This window comes from Natrix helvetica (assembly GCF_964273705.1).
Source record: "Natrix helvetica genome assembly, chromosome: 2".
Lineage (NCBI taxonomy): Eukaryota > Metazoa > Chordata > Lepidosauria > Squamata > Natricidae > Natrix > Natrix helvetica.
In genome coordinates, this window is record NC_138552.1 from 248,234,955 (window position 1) to 248,249,536 (window position 14,582).

Genomic DNA, 14,582 nt, shown 5'->3' on the forward strand with positions numbered 1-14,582 from the left:
ATAATAATTAACAGGCATGTAAGCATAATTACAATATAAAATGTTGCAAATGTTTTTATTATGCATATATCATATTTTAGTGTATTATTGTTGCAATGAATAAAATATTTCTTTTATTTACGATATATTTTTTCCAATTTATTTGTCCTCCTTTTCATTGTAAAAAAGTTGGTCACCTTAGAATTGGGAGCTATGGGATCAGATAAGTAAAGTAGCACATAATGTACATGTTATTCTATAAATATATGGAATCAGAATTTTCTTCTTCTTTTAGCTTATGTCCTCATGCAAAATGCAACACATAAGATTTGTACTATATATATATATATATATACGTATATGAAGTCATTTTTAATAGTCCAATATAACATTTGCATGCATGTTTGCTTTCTCCACTAAATAAATTATTGAAATTGTATTTATTTATAACCAGCTGTAGTGTAGCCAGGAACACAACTTCACTGATGCATAGAAAGGAAGGCAGGGCCGGTAACCAAATTGTTCCACTCAAATAACTCCTTTTAAGAATATGTTTCGTAGTTCTTCTATATCTTCAGGTGGAGATGCCACAATGAATGAAAAGCTGATTATAATATAATAAATTAGAATATATCTTTGCTTATGCTTTTTAAGTTTTAATCTGTTTTATGCATAGTTGAATCACTGTTTCAAAAGTAATCAGTTTAATTTGGTAACAGAAGATGGTCAGACTGAAATTTCTGTTTACTCTTCAGGATGAGGCTTTTGGACTGAGTTTTAAATTTGCAATGTAAATACATTTGTCCTTCCCTCCCTGCTCCCCAAAATGGAAGATTTAAAATGTTTCCAGTCTGAAAACTGACCTGGCATAGCTTTCATTTTATGTCAAAGTGTCAAACTTTGGGTAAATTTGTGGTGTAAATTCATTTCATTTAAGGAAGCAAGCCTTGGACAATGTTTGCTAGTGAATGTTTTATCTTATTTTTATTACAGATAATAATACTGTACACATTGTAAGTCCATATATTTTGCTTTCAAGATTATTACCTTTCAAGGCATAGAACACCACAGTGTAATTTATTACTGTATTTTAGTCATGTTGTTTATATTTCTGTTGCAATAAGACTACAGTAATTAATAATTGCACTTCAAATCCAATTATACTGTACAAAAATTCAGGAGAATGCAAACCTTTAAATCATTATCAATACATCCATCATTTTCTGAATGTTTGTTCAAAACTAAAATGGGTAAAATTAATTAAAGTAAAAAACTTCATTTAATCAAAATGGCAAATTAGGCAACAAATTTAGAGGAAAATGTAACATTAACAGTGCTAACTGGAGGACAAATTATATATAAAGGAAGAATAAATTATATAATTACAAGGAGAAAGGAACTTTTTTTCTTATGGTGACCCAATTGTACAACAACCTAAAATGGGTATGTCTGGTGGCAGTGTTTTAAAATTTTATTGTCTAGTATAAACCTGTTTGCATAAATATTTTAAAATGATTCCTCTTAAATTTGTTGATGTGTGCTATTTGCTATTTGGTGCTTTTTATTACTGTATAATGGTTTTCTATTGTTTTATGCTATATTGCATTGTACTTTAATTTTAGTGATCATTGAATATTGGCCTTTTATCAAAACACAGAGGACTTAATAAAACACTTCTTTATGAATAATATATTTATGATTTTTCCTAGGATGAATGGAAAAATGAATAGATGCAACATTAATGGAAATATGAATACAGCTATTATTGAATGCCAGCTGCTGCTCATTGTTGTTCCAGATTACCTGGACAAATTTGAAAAAGGTGAGTTTGGTCAAACTATAGTTGTGTCAATGTAGTATTCCAGGCTATCATTTTAACCCAAAATCACTGAAGAAAACTGAAATCTGGACTATTGGTCCTAAATCAAAATAGGAGGAACCATGTGGGGATGGTTATCTCTTCTTGTTTTGATTGGATGATGGCTCTTGGATGTTGAGTGCATTTAGGGATAAATATATCAGGAATGCTTATGACATTAGGGGTGTATCAGTTGGCGAAATGAATACACCTATACTTTTGGATCAGTGGTGGGTTATGACCAGTACACCCTGGTATGGGCGTACCGGTGCATGCCGGGAGCACCAGGTATTGTTCCGGTACGTGCTCCGGAGGGCCCACCTGCCCGCCAGTGCTCCTTACTGGTATTTGAGTTTTTTGGGGCTTCCGTGCATGCGCATGGAGCGTACACCACCTGCGCGATGCCAGCTGGAACGTTGCAGAGTTGTGGAGCATCACGGGTGGTAACTACACATGCACGTACTTACGTGTGTGTGTGCACGCTGCGTGTGTTCATGTGGTAGACACCCAGCCCCGTTGCACTGTACCAATTGAAACGGGATCTGGAACCCACCATCGTTTTGGATGCAGGTGATGCTGTGTTGTTGACCAAAAAAAAACCTAAACTGTTTCAAATGTTACATAGATTGTATCATCTGAAAATAGCTTGATAAGTTTGATAGAGAAAATTGAGTGAACTAGCAAGTTATAAATGAATGGTGAAAGATTAGACATGAAGATGAATTGCATAGATTAGTGGGTCATTAAAAATGGGGGATTGGATGGAAGCGTTTGAAAATGTAGACAGGCTTTTAAAAAGGTAGTTGTGATCTGTTTTTTTGGGGGGGAAGGATACTAGGGTGTTGGCCTAGAAACTAGGAGACTGTGAGTGAAACCAGCTGGATGTCTTTGGTGCAGTCACTCTCTCTCAGTCTACAGCAGGAGTGTCCAAACTTGGGAACTTTAAGACTTGTGGACTTCAACTCCCAGAATTCCCCAGCTGGCTGGAGAATTCTGGGAGTTGAAGTCCACAAGTCTTAAAGTTCCCAAGTTTGGACACCCCTGGTCTACAGAGTTGTTGTGGTGAAAATAGGAGGAGGAAGGAATATTAGGTAAATTTGCTATCATGAGTTATTTATAAAGAATAATAAAGGTGAGATAAAAATCTAAGAAATAAAAATAATAATGAATGAATAAATAAATAAAATGGCTGTGCACAAGATAAGAATCCTGGTCATTTTGTTATACAGAAGTGCTGTAAGAGTTGGCTTCTCATATCTGCTTTAGAATAAAGTAAACATACTTTGAATTTAACCATTCTATTCTTTTCCTGCTTATGAAGATTTCATGAGGATTGACCTATTTGTGATTAAATTTAATTAGCCTACATGTTTATGTCCTTCATACTTCTTAAATCCCTGTATAATGTTCTGTCCTTGTTGTAAATGTTTAATTTAACATTCAATTTTAGTCTTAGATTTCATTATTGCACTGATTTATGTTTTAAGAATTCAAGGAATATAAAGAAATATACTGACCTCTATGGGATATACAGAAAATTGCAGGCAAATCATGTTTTAGAAATAATAAGTGCTGGTTCCTGTTTATTTGTTTATGGCTTAAAAATAACTAACCATCTGGCTAGTCAGGATAACATATTGAGTTACTAAATCTGTTTTGGCAAGCGTTTTGCTGAGCTTCAGCTATTCAAATAAGTAACTTCAATTATTAAGAATGTGCAATAATGAATAACAAATGCTACCACAGACGTTTGGCAGCTCAATCACTGTAATAATCTGTCTGACACAAATAAAAATAACATTATTTTAGTTTAATCTTTAATGATGGGAGGTTTCTGGATAAATATGTGCTTAATGTACAAGCACACGATGATCAGTGTACAGGTAGTTCTTGACTGATGAGCACAACTGGGACTGGAATTTTGGTTGCTAAGACATGAAGTTGCTAAGTGAGTATTTATGTGTCTGGACCCAACTTTAAGACTATTTTTACTATGGTGATTAAGTGAATCCTCCTTCTCCAATTGACTTTGCTTGATGGAAGTCAACTGGGAAGATAGTGAACCATGTTAAAATTCTGCAACTGTAGTAAATGTGAGCTGGTTGCCAAATGCCCAAATTGCAAACATGTGACTATGGGAGTGTACACTGGTGCAATAATCATAACTTCAAGGGCGGGTTATAAGTCACTTTTCTGAGGCCATCATAACTTTAAACCAAAGTTAAATGAACAGTTATAAGTCAAGGACTATCAGCATTTCCCAATTTGAACTCCTGCACATATTTTGGTTTATATACAGTATTTCATAATTCCCATTTCACTAATTGGTGAAATGGTTTATAACGTAACTAAGTCAAATTGGGGAAAGGTGATCTAATCTAACTCTACTTATTCTATAATAGCCATTCAGATTTTCATGATAAGCATATGAGCAGGATATACAAGCAATAGTTTTCATTTCTGCTTGTCTCTGAATTCTATATTCTAAAACAAGCAAATATGAATATTACTGGTGGCCTTACCTATTATCCATTGTTTTGTTTTGTTTTTAAATATGAAGAAGATACTCATTGATGCCAATGGGCTAAGAAACAGCAGCCAGAAAAGTCTTTGCATAAAGGTAAGTTTCCTTTGATTCTGTTCCTAAGGACAATTTGATTTAAGGAATTACTTTCGCCTGTAAATCAGGTGAGGCAGTTTGCAAGTGAATACTGTTATCTGTTGCTTCAGCAACTGAAGAGGAATAACAATAGTAGTGTAGGAACAAATGCAAACAGGACAGTTCTGGTCAAAATCAGCAATTTGCTTCTGCAATGAGTTGCCTCTTATGTCATTTTATTTTATTTATTTATTTATTTATTTATTATTCGTATTTATAGACCGCCACCTCTCCCGAAAGGGACTCGGGGCGGTGTACAGCCACTAAAATGCGTTATAAAATACATACATAAAACAGTTAAATAATTAAATACGTAGGTAGGTGGAGGAGGTTGCAAGACTGTATATAGAATAATAAATATAGTACATTAAAAGCTCTAATAACCCAGGAGTTAAAATATTACCCAAAATTACCCATTAAAATATATCCACCGGGAGGTAAAAACTAAGAATGTGCCAGGCCAGCTAATCGAAACAGGTGAGTCTTTAATTTTTGACGGAAGGAACGGAAGTCAGTGGTAGTTCTAATGTCGGGGGGGAGGTCATTCCAGAGGGTTGGGCCCATCACAGAGAAGGTCCTACCCCTAGGCGTCGCCCGCTGGCACTGCCTAGTGGACGGCACCAGTAGTAGTCCCTCCCTGTGAGAGCGGATTGGTCGTAGGGATGTGTGTGGGAGGATACGATCCGGCAGGTAACTGGGTCCTGTGCCATGGAGCGCTTTAAAGATGGTAATCAATACCTTGAAACGCACCCGAAAAACCACAGGTAGCCAGTGCAACTCGCGCAGGAGACGTGTCACGTGGGAGTATCTTGAGCTCCCCATAATCACCTGCGCGGCTGCGTTCTGGACTAGCTGTAGTCTTCGGATGCGTCCCAAGGGAAGCCCCATGTAGAGGGCATTGCAGTAGTCCAGGCGAGACGTCACCAGCGCATGAGTGATCGTGCGTAGAGCATCCCGGTCCAGTAGGGGGCGCAATTGACGCACCAGGTGAACCTGATGGAACGCCCCCCTTGCCACGGCTGCCACATGGTCATCCATAGACAGCCGGGCATCTAGGAGAACGCCCAAATTGCGCGCCCGCTCCACAGGGGGGAGTTGTTCACCCCCTATGGCCAGCGATGGAGTTAGCTGGCTGAACCGGGATGCCGGTAGCCACAGCCACTCAGTCTTGGAGGGGTTGAGTTTGAGTCTGTTGTCCCCCATCCAGACCCCGACGGCTTCCAAACACCGGGACATCACTTCGACAGCCTCGTTGGGGTGGTTTGGGGTTGAGATGTACAGCTGCGTATCATCAGCGTACAGATGGTATTCAACCCCAAACCACGGATGATCTCTCCCAGCGGCTTCACATATGCGTTGAACAGGAGGGGCGAGAGGACCGACCCCTGCGGCACCCCACAAGAGAGTGGCCTCAGGGTCGACCTCTGCCCCCCTGTCAACACACATTGCGTCCGGTCAGAGAGGTAGGAGCCGAACCACTGTAGAACGGTGCCTCCGACTCCCATTCCCCCCAGCCGGCGCAATAGGATACCATGGTCGATGGTATCAAAAGCCGCTGAGAGGTCTAATAGGACCAGGATAGAGGAACAACCTCTATCTCTGGCCCTCCAGAGATCATCAACCAACGCGACCAAGGCTGTCTCTGTGCTGTGCCCGGGTCGGAAACCGGACTGGCGTGAGTCTAGATATTCGTATTCGTCGAGGTGTCGCGGAAATTGCTGCGCCACCACATTCTCAACAACCTTCGCCAAAAAGGGAAGGTTGGAGACTGGACGGTAATTAGCTAGTTCCGTTGGGTCCAGTGAAGGCTTCTTGAGCAGGGGCCTCACCACCGCCTCTTTCAAGGCGGTCGGCAAGGACCCCTCCTCCAGTGAAGCGTTCACCAGACCCAGGAGCCAGCCTCGTGTAACCTCCCAGGATGCCAGTACAAGCCAGGAGGGACACGGGTCCAGTAAACATGAGGTGGCTCGCAGTCGCCCACGTAACCTGTCCAAATCCTCGGGGGCAACAGAGTCAAACTCCTCCCAGAGTGGTCTCACAAGACTCGCTGTTGACGGCTCGTCCGGTCCACTGAAGGGGGCCCATCCGCTCCGGATCTGAGCGACTTTGTCCTGCAGATATTCCCCAAACTCCTCTGCTCTTCCCTGCAGGGGTGCCCCCCGCGTCCTCTGTGATAGGAGGGAGCGGGTCACCTGAAACAGGGCGGCAGTGCGGTTATCGGCGGACGCAATAAGGGTGGCACAATGTCTACGTTTGGCCGCCCTTAATGCCAGAAGGTAAGTCAGCAAGTAGGCTCTTACCTGTGCTCGATCAGATTCGGAGCGTGAGGACCTCCACCTGCTCTCTAGACGTCTCCTGTGGCGTTTCATCACCCTCAGCTCCTCGGTAAACCAAGGAGCCGGGTGGATCGCTGCCGCAGGAGACGTCGCAAAGGCGCAACCCGGTCCAAGGCCCCAGCCGCCGCCCTATTCCAGGCGGGTCAGGGCTATAGGTATTGGCCCAAGCTCCGTCTGGAATCTATCCGGTTCCATCAGGTGCCTGGGGCGGTACCAGCTTAGACAGTCTGGTTCCGCCTCCTCGCGGTGGGAGGTAGCGCCAGGGAAGTTCAGCCAGAGAGATGAGTGATCAGACCATGACAGGGGCGTGATGACTAAATCCCCCATTCCCAGATCACTCGTTCACTGCTCAGATACGAAAACAAGGTCCAGTGTGTGACCACCTTCGTGAGTGGGGCCCTGAACTAATTGGGTCAGGTCCATGGAAGCCATGAACTCCCGAGCCACCTCAGAAGCCTCTCCCGTCGACGGCAAGTTGAAATCCCCCATAACCAGAAGCTTGGGGGTCTCAACTGCCGTTTCCGAGATCAGCTCGAGGAGCTCGGGCAGGGCTGCTGATGCATAGCGAGGAGCCAAGTATACAATCAGCAAGCCCAACTGCCTCCCTGGGCCCCATTTCACACCAAGGGACTCACACCCGGGTATCTGAGGAACAGTGAACTCTCTCGGCTCCAAACATTCCCGAATAACTACCGTCATGACTTTCCACGTATGCATTACCTCCAAACATCTAACTTCCTGATGTTTTATTATTTAAATTGTTGAAGCAGCACCAGAAAAGTAATAATTCCTAAAGCATTATTTGCTTATTTGTGAGAATAGTTCAAGTGTCCTTTTTGACTTTAATCTGAAACAAGATATTGAAGATGCTAAAGAATTCCAGCTGTGTCAACCACTTCCAGAGTCATCAAATAATAGAATCTAGAACCCCAAAGCTTCTTCCAGAAACACATTCACATTTTAAGTTGCCATTGAAATCTATATTATTACTGGTAGAATAATTAAATTGATATTATTATTGAATAGTTAATAATTAAATAATTAAAGCCAGACAGTTGATTTTCTTGCTTTTGATAGAAATAAAATTGCTAGGGCAGATCTGTAGAATATTGTGGCTAATTTTATGTCATCTAGCTCATATATCAGCATTTTGTAAATAAAATGTTACTTTTTAAATGATGTTCCTTGACAAATCTTCATGTTCAATCAGAATATCTTTTTAAAACTGGCAGGAATTGGAATCAATCATTACAGTACTACCAATATCAGTATAAAAAGAAAAAGAAAAAAAGACTTGCCATCTACAGGTACATCATCTTCATTTAGAAGCAGTAAACATGGATCTCATATTCACACTTCAAACATGCTGAATGGATGATGACTGAATTTTATGCACACAGAGAATTCCAGTATAGATTTTTAGAATTAGTCAGAAGAGTAAGATGGTCTGATTACCTTGTTCAAATTGAGCTAGCAATTATGATGATTTGACAAGTGGGGAATAGCACATATAATTTTATCACAATATCAAAGAAACCTGGAGGGACCAAGGATCAATCTTGACTACTCTACACCATGATTCAAGATGGGGAAGGGGTGCAAACCAGTCTTGGAGGTTTGTCTTCTGTAGCTTTGTCTCTTTCCCTTTGTGGGTTCTGTACCTGAAGCCAAACATGTTCTGAAGATCTAAGCCTTTTAAGACACGTTAGCATCTGAGAGATCCTGATGAATACAATGCAAATTATGGCTGACATTATGTTATTTTACATACTTAATCATGGGATATTATGGGTATTTAAATTATAATTTTTAACTCTTTTCTATATTTCATATGCTTTCTGGCCAAGCACTTTATGACTTGATAAAATATTTTAAGTATATATTTAGAAAGCACATGTACACATGAGATGATACCGTGTTTCCCCAAAAATAAGACAGGGTCTTATTTTCTTTCTTTTGATCCCCAAAATAAGCACTTAGTTTTATTTTTGGGGAGGCGTAATTATTTTTGAGGTGCAAGTGGTAAGCATGGTCACCTCACGGCTGCTGTTATGTTGCAATATTTTCGGAGAGGGCTAATTTTTTGGGGAGGGCTTATTTTAGCGCATGCGCTCAAAAGCCTGATTGGGCTTATTATCTGGGGAGGTCTTTTTTTCAGGGAAACAGGGTAGTAATTTCTTTGTACCATTGCATTATTTTATTTTCAAAAATTGTTGAGCTATAAACTGCTTGACTAAACTGCTGCTAGAGATCATAAATAACGTATAACTGTTGGCAGCATGTGGGATTATGGGGAAATAGGATTACACAAGAGCAATGAAAAGAGTAACATGCAGAAGAGCAAAACTGCAAATTTTTTTTTTTTAAGTGAGCCATTTGAAGAATGGCTCTGCTGAACTGAACGTTTTGAAATGGTGCCCAAGTAAATTGAAGATTAAAGAATACTATATTTTCCAGTTGTCTACTGCTTTGATTTTCTTTGTATCTCAAATCTTTCAGAACAATCCAGATAAAATCTCCATTGTGAAGTTGAGAGTAAATAATTTGCTATTGTTTCTTTAATGTGAAATATTTGAAATTATTTTAGCCACATTCAAGCTGTATACTTAAAACTGTAGAACTTTTTAATTTATATTTTTTTCTAATGAAAAAGAAAAGCTTTTTCTAATTTATAGGGAAGAATATTAAGCTTTAAAAATTATGCACAACCAAGAGATAAATCCAAACCATTTATTACCTCTTCTCCTTCTTCAATATGGTAATCTTTCCGTTGGTTTGGTCCACCAACAAACATTATATTGAGCTGTCGGTGATGCCTGCAGAACAGTATTTTTAAAGCATAAACTTTTTAAATACTTCAATTTATTGCTGCCCCTTTGTCGTGGCAAAGAAAAAAGTGGCACATAACAGTAAAAGTATTTTGCTTTAATGTTAATAACCATAGACAACAGCAATCACATAAAATACTGAAAAAATAAAATAATTAATTTAAGAATAAAAGAATTAAAGTATTTAAAAACTGCGCAGAAAAGTGAAGAATGGGATGGTTGCAGGTTGTTTTACTAATGGTGCATTGCTTCATTCAAATCAGAAGTAACTTCCACCCTGAAGTTTATTTTCATGGACAACTTGAAGAAAACAATACTTGCAATATGTAATTCTTTGCTTTTAAATTCCTTGAGGAGAAAGACATCTTCAGATCGATCTACCATGTTTTGTTTCTTTTGTATTAGTCTATTGAGCATTAATGGGGGTATTACCCTTATTTAGAAAACGGAAGCAAGTAAGTGAAGATAATGAGGTAATCATATAATCTATAAGTAAAATTCAACCTAGATTGAATTCCCATTGGGGCTTATTCAGATAGAATGAAAAATAAATATGCTTCTTCTAGTTAATGCATTTTTATGCCACTAACTTTTTGGCATAATTGTATAGACTTGGCAAATTTATGTGCCTGTTTTTGATTAACTACAGTTAACTATGTTGTCCAAACCAAACAGCAGTTACTGTCAGCTCAAGGGTAAGGAACTGTAGTACACAAATGCTATTATGGCAAGTTTTGTAAGTTAAACATCCCATTAATTCAACAGAAAATATTGTTTTGTTTGTTGGCACCTATACTGTGTATCTTTTAGGAAATAATACCTGCTTATGATCAGAATACAATATTGCAACATAAAATGTGTGTGTGTGTGTGCATGTGTGTTTGCTTTAGTGATTCCCTTCAAACAGTTGTTTTGCATATTCATTTGTTCTACAACAGTGTTTCTCAAACTTGGCGACTTTAAGTCCTGTGGACTTCAACTCCCAGGATTCTGGGAGTTGAAGTCCACAAGACTTAAAGTCACCAAGTTTGAGAAACACTGTTCTAGAAGAATCATTGATTGATTAGATCTTTAGACAATATATACTAATTTGTACTTTTAATTTCCTATTTTTTCTCCCATTAAATAAATTGATCTAACTAACTTCATATGACAATAAATGTAACACAGGTCAATGAGTACATGGATTATATTTTTATACAGGATGTTCTCTTTTTTATTGTTTAAAATAAATAAAATTTGTAAGCTGTGCAAGAGTAGGAAAAAAGAAGACAACATATGAGTTTTAGGCAGGCTTTGTAACTCAAGGCTTTTGCTTTCAATATTTCCTATTGGTTTTTGTATCTTTCAAATACTACCTTATCATCTTCTCCTTACTCCACTCTAGATTATAAACTTTTGTAACAAATAGTTGGAAAACAGTTACAGAAAACTTAAATTTGGAGCTAAAATATTAGTATAAACATGCACTTAGACAGACTTGGGAGTTGGCAAATGGGAAGTAATGAAGACACAAATATACTGCATGTACAATACATGAAACCTAAGTATGTGCAATGTCACGATACAAGTATGTAAGGGCAGTTTTTACAACATCATAGCTAAATATGCAAGTCTAGATGCATGTGTACTTTAGTTATAAATTAAGACAATTTATACAATTTACAGACTATTTTGATATGAGAAATGCCAACAGCTTCTGGATTAAAACAGTACTTCTAGAGAGTAACTGCTATGGATTTTTGTTTAAATTAGAATCCTGAGTTGTCATTTATTTATTGATAAATTTCCAAATATAATGCAACTTTTAGGTTGGCTTAGTAAGAGACCATAACCAAACGTCTATTGTTTTGTCAGAAACTTTATCCTTGCCTTGTACACTCTTTGAAAAATAAGTAGTAGTAATAAAAATAACAATAGTATTCATCACTTACATAAGCTTATTGCATACTGGAGGCAGAAAAGCACCTTTGTTTTCTTCTACCCAGTTCTTTACATTCACAAGTGTGTCCTCCATGACTCGATAGCAATATGCTCCAAAGAAATTGGTATACAAACTTACTAAGTCTGGAAACTATTTTATAGTCTATTGCAAATGAGTGTCTCTGTATAACTGGAATGATGGATGTATGCAGTGCACTCTGCTCAGCTGATGAGTTTGAGATACAAAAGTTTATTTAGTTGATTATTTAGCCGAAGGGCATTTTCCAGTTTAGCCAATGATCAACTCACACACTAAAAAGTACCGTATGTCTAAGGTATCTTCCTCACAGAAATTTGTTCAATTTTAATAAAGAGAATGCATTGGTAGAATGAATTATTTTTGTGTCCTCTATTCACCCTCACATATAATAAATTCTTAATATCTGGTCTATGTATAACATAACATTTCAAGATAGAATGTTTTTTTAAAATCAGTTTTTATCTCTATGAAATGTAGCTTTCTAGAACTTGTGTGCATAACATATACTTTCTGGGGGGAAAAGCATACCAATTCATATTTAGATTTTATACAGATAAAGAAAACTTGTTTTACAAAATCTTACAGCTGGCTTTAAAGTATATGATTATGGAAACATTTACAGTAATTGCCCCCAACTTGGATAGTTAAAAGGAAATTAAATAAGTAATGGAGGATAAAATTATTGGGAGATACTAATAATGATTATCATTAATAGTTTCATTTCTCATGATGGATCCTCTGTCATCCTGGAATGTACCCAAAAGCTTTCATTATAACTGAGTAACCCTCTTGCTTTGAGGTTTCAAGGTTACTTTCGTTGACACTACAAACATTTGATTGTAAATGCAGAAGAAATAACTTGTAGAGCATAGACAAGTGGATCCCCATAATTACCACATTGCATTTACTATTCTTTTCCTGTCACTCCTGGTTACTTTCTCCCTTATCCCTTCTCCTTACAATTAAATAAACGAGTCAGCAGAAAGATCCAAAAGTGAGTTCCATTTTGTTACTGTTTTGACTGATGCTATTGTTAAATAGATGGGTTTGAGTTGCAGAACATGCCACAATTACATATTTCTGTTGTAAGCTTACTCAAATATCATAGGCAAAGCAAGTTTATAGAAGAGATCAAGTATCACTCATAGAAAAATTATACATTGTTCTTCTATGAAGAGGTAGGCAGGGGACCAAGATGGCATTTCACTGTGAAAAGATGACAGGCACATTATGCATATGAAATCGTTATTCCTTCCATAGTTTTATCTTTGGCCTATATCTCCTGGGAAAACTTGGAGAGCTATAAAAAAGCAAAGTGTTAATGCTGTAGCAATAATATGTACACAACAATATTTTCAAACCAGCTTTGACTCCAAATGGCTAAATCAATTTCAATTTTTTGGCAGTATTATGGAAGTGTATTTCTTTTTCCTTCTAGGATTTCTAAAAACTTTTTAGTCAATCTGACACTCCCAGGTGGTCCCACATCCATCTAATAAAACCAAAATGATTCTAAAATAAAATTGATTTAGAACTGATTTGATTTCTTTCTTTCCCCACTGATTATTGGCAATATCTGATTTTAATTATTTGCTCCATGAATCCTATAGCAGCAATGTCTGGTCAGCTGGACTTTGTTTCTAGATCAAACTTTAAGAATGTAGTGTTTTTGTTTATGCAGTACATTTTGAGTGTAAAACTTCTATTCACAGAGCAGTTTGCTATTTGATTTGATAGTAAATGGCATCATTGCATAGTGATGAGGCTGACTGCACTGAAGATTATCAGAAGAAGTGATAAGATTATCAGCTTCAGTAACCCACTCAAAAACAAGGGTTGAGGTTCTTGGTAAACTTTTTTGGCAGCTGTTTGGGCTTGAATGTCTGTAAGCAAATGAAGACTTCCCGTTTTGCTGTGTGTTTTTGAAAGTTTAATTATGGATCTGAAAAAAGTGAATTTACCTGTTAACAGTTTGAATTATGTATGCTCACTTATCTGCCAAAGATGCCTGTATTATGTTTTATATTGTTAAAAGAAATAAGGGGGCACACCTGGGGTGGACCATAGGTGCGCTTTTTAATTTCTTTGCCATCTTAAGGGACAAAAGTTTTCATTGTTATTTTCCAAATGAAAGAAATTTGTAGTATGAGAGAAAGTTCAAACTCATTTCCTTGGCTCCTACTTCTTTGAACGCCTGCGATAATATACTCAAACCCGGGGACGATCCTAACGCGCCCACCCCAAAGGCGCTGGATCGAGGGCCGTCGATTCCGGTCACGGGCAAAAGGCAGCGCGCCGCTAGGGATTCCGTGCCGGCTAGATGGAGAGAAGCCCAACTCCGCTGAGGAACGAGGTTTCTTTCCCTAGCCTTTCTCGGCCACGACATCCACCCGTTTCCCCCCAAAAGACGCGAGTCCCCTCGAGCCTCTACTGAGGCTTTTCTTCAGCGCCTGTCCCACCGGCTGGCGCGCCTTTATTCCTTAGGGTCTGCTTCGCGTCCTGCTCTTCTCCCCTGCCGGGAGATGGTGGTCAATTACAGGACCCATCCCGCGCTGCAATGGAGTCTCGCAGCGTCACGGCCGCGCCAGGGCCTAGATAACGGCCGTCGCCGCTAAAACGCGACGGCTGAGGAAGGGGAAAGAGAAGGCCGGTCGGCCGGCAACAAATAGAACTCGCTGCTTCTGCCTTTTTAGTGCGTGACTTCTTTTGGCCTGGAAATTCAGAGCAAAGAGAGAAACGGGCAGAAAAGAAAAAGTAAGAGCGCGCGCTAAAATGGCGTCCGCCGCGGTTGAGCCCTTGATAAAGCGTTCGGGAAGAGTTGATGTCAGGGCTCCAGTGGCGCAATCGGTTAGCGCGCGGTACTTATACAGCAGTACACAGCAGAGCAATGCCGAGGTTGTGAGTTCGAGCCTCACCTGGAGCACAAGTCTTTTGGGACCGTTCGCTTTTGGGATATTTC

At 38.9% G+C, this 14,582-nt stretch overlaps 1 protein-coding gene across 2 annotated transcripts in view; it reads right to left on the bottom strand.

Annotated features, from left to right (window-relative positions):
• HAAO (3-hydroxyanthranilate 3,4-dioxygenase) overlaps positions 1 to 11,810 on the bottom strand; it is a 36,235-nt gene extending 24,425 nt beyond the window's left edge. For both annotated transcript variants that reach the window (XM_081942715.1, XM_081942714.1), the window contains exons 1-2: positions 11,595 to 11,810; positions 9,570 to 9,648 (exon numbers count right to left, since the gene is read on the bottom strand). In XM_081942715.1, coding sequence (XP_081798841.1) covers positions 9,570 to 9,648; positions 11,595 to 11,677 — 162 coding nt within the window. In that variant the 5' untranslated portion in view covers positions 11,678 to 11,810. The remainder of the gene's footprint in view (positions 1 to 9,569; positions 9,649 to 11,594) is intronic.
• Positions 11,811 to 14,582: the final 2,772 nt, after the last annotated feature.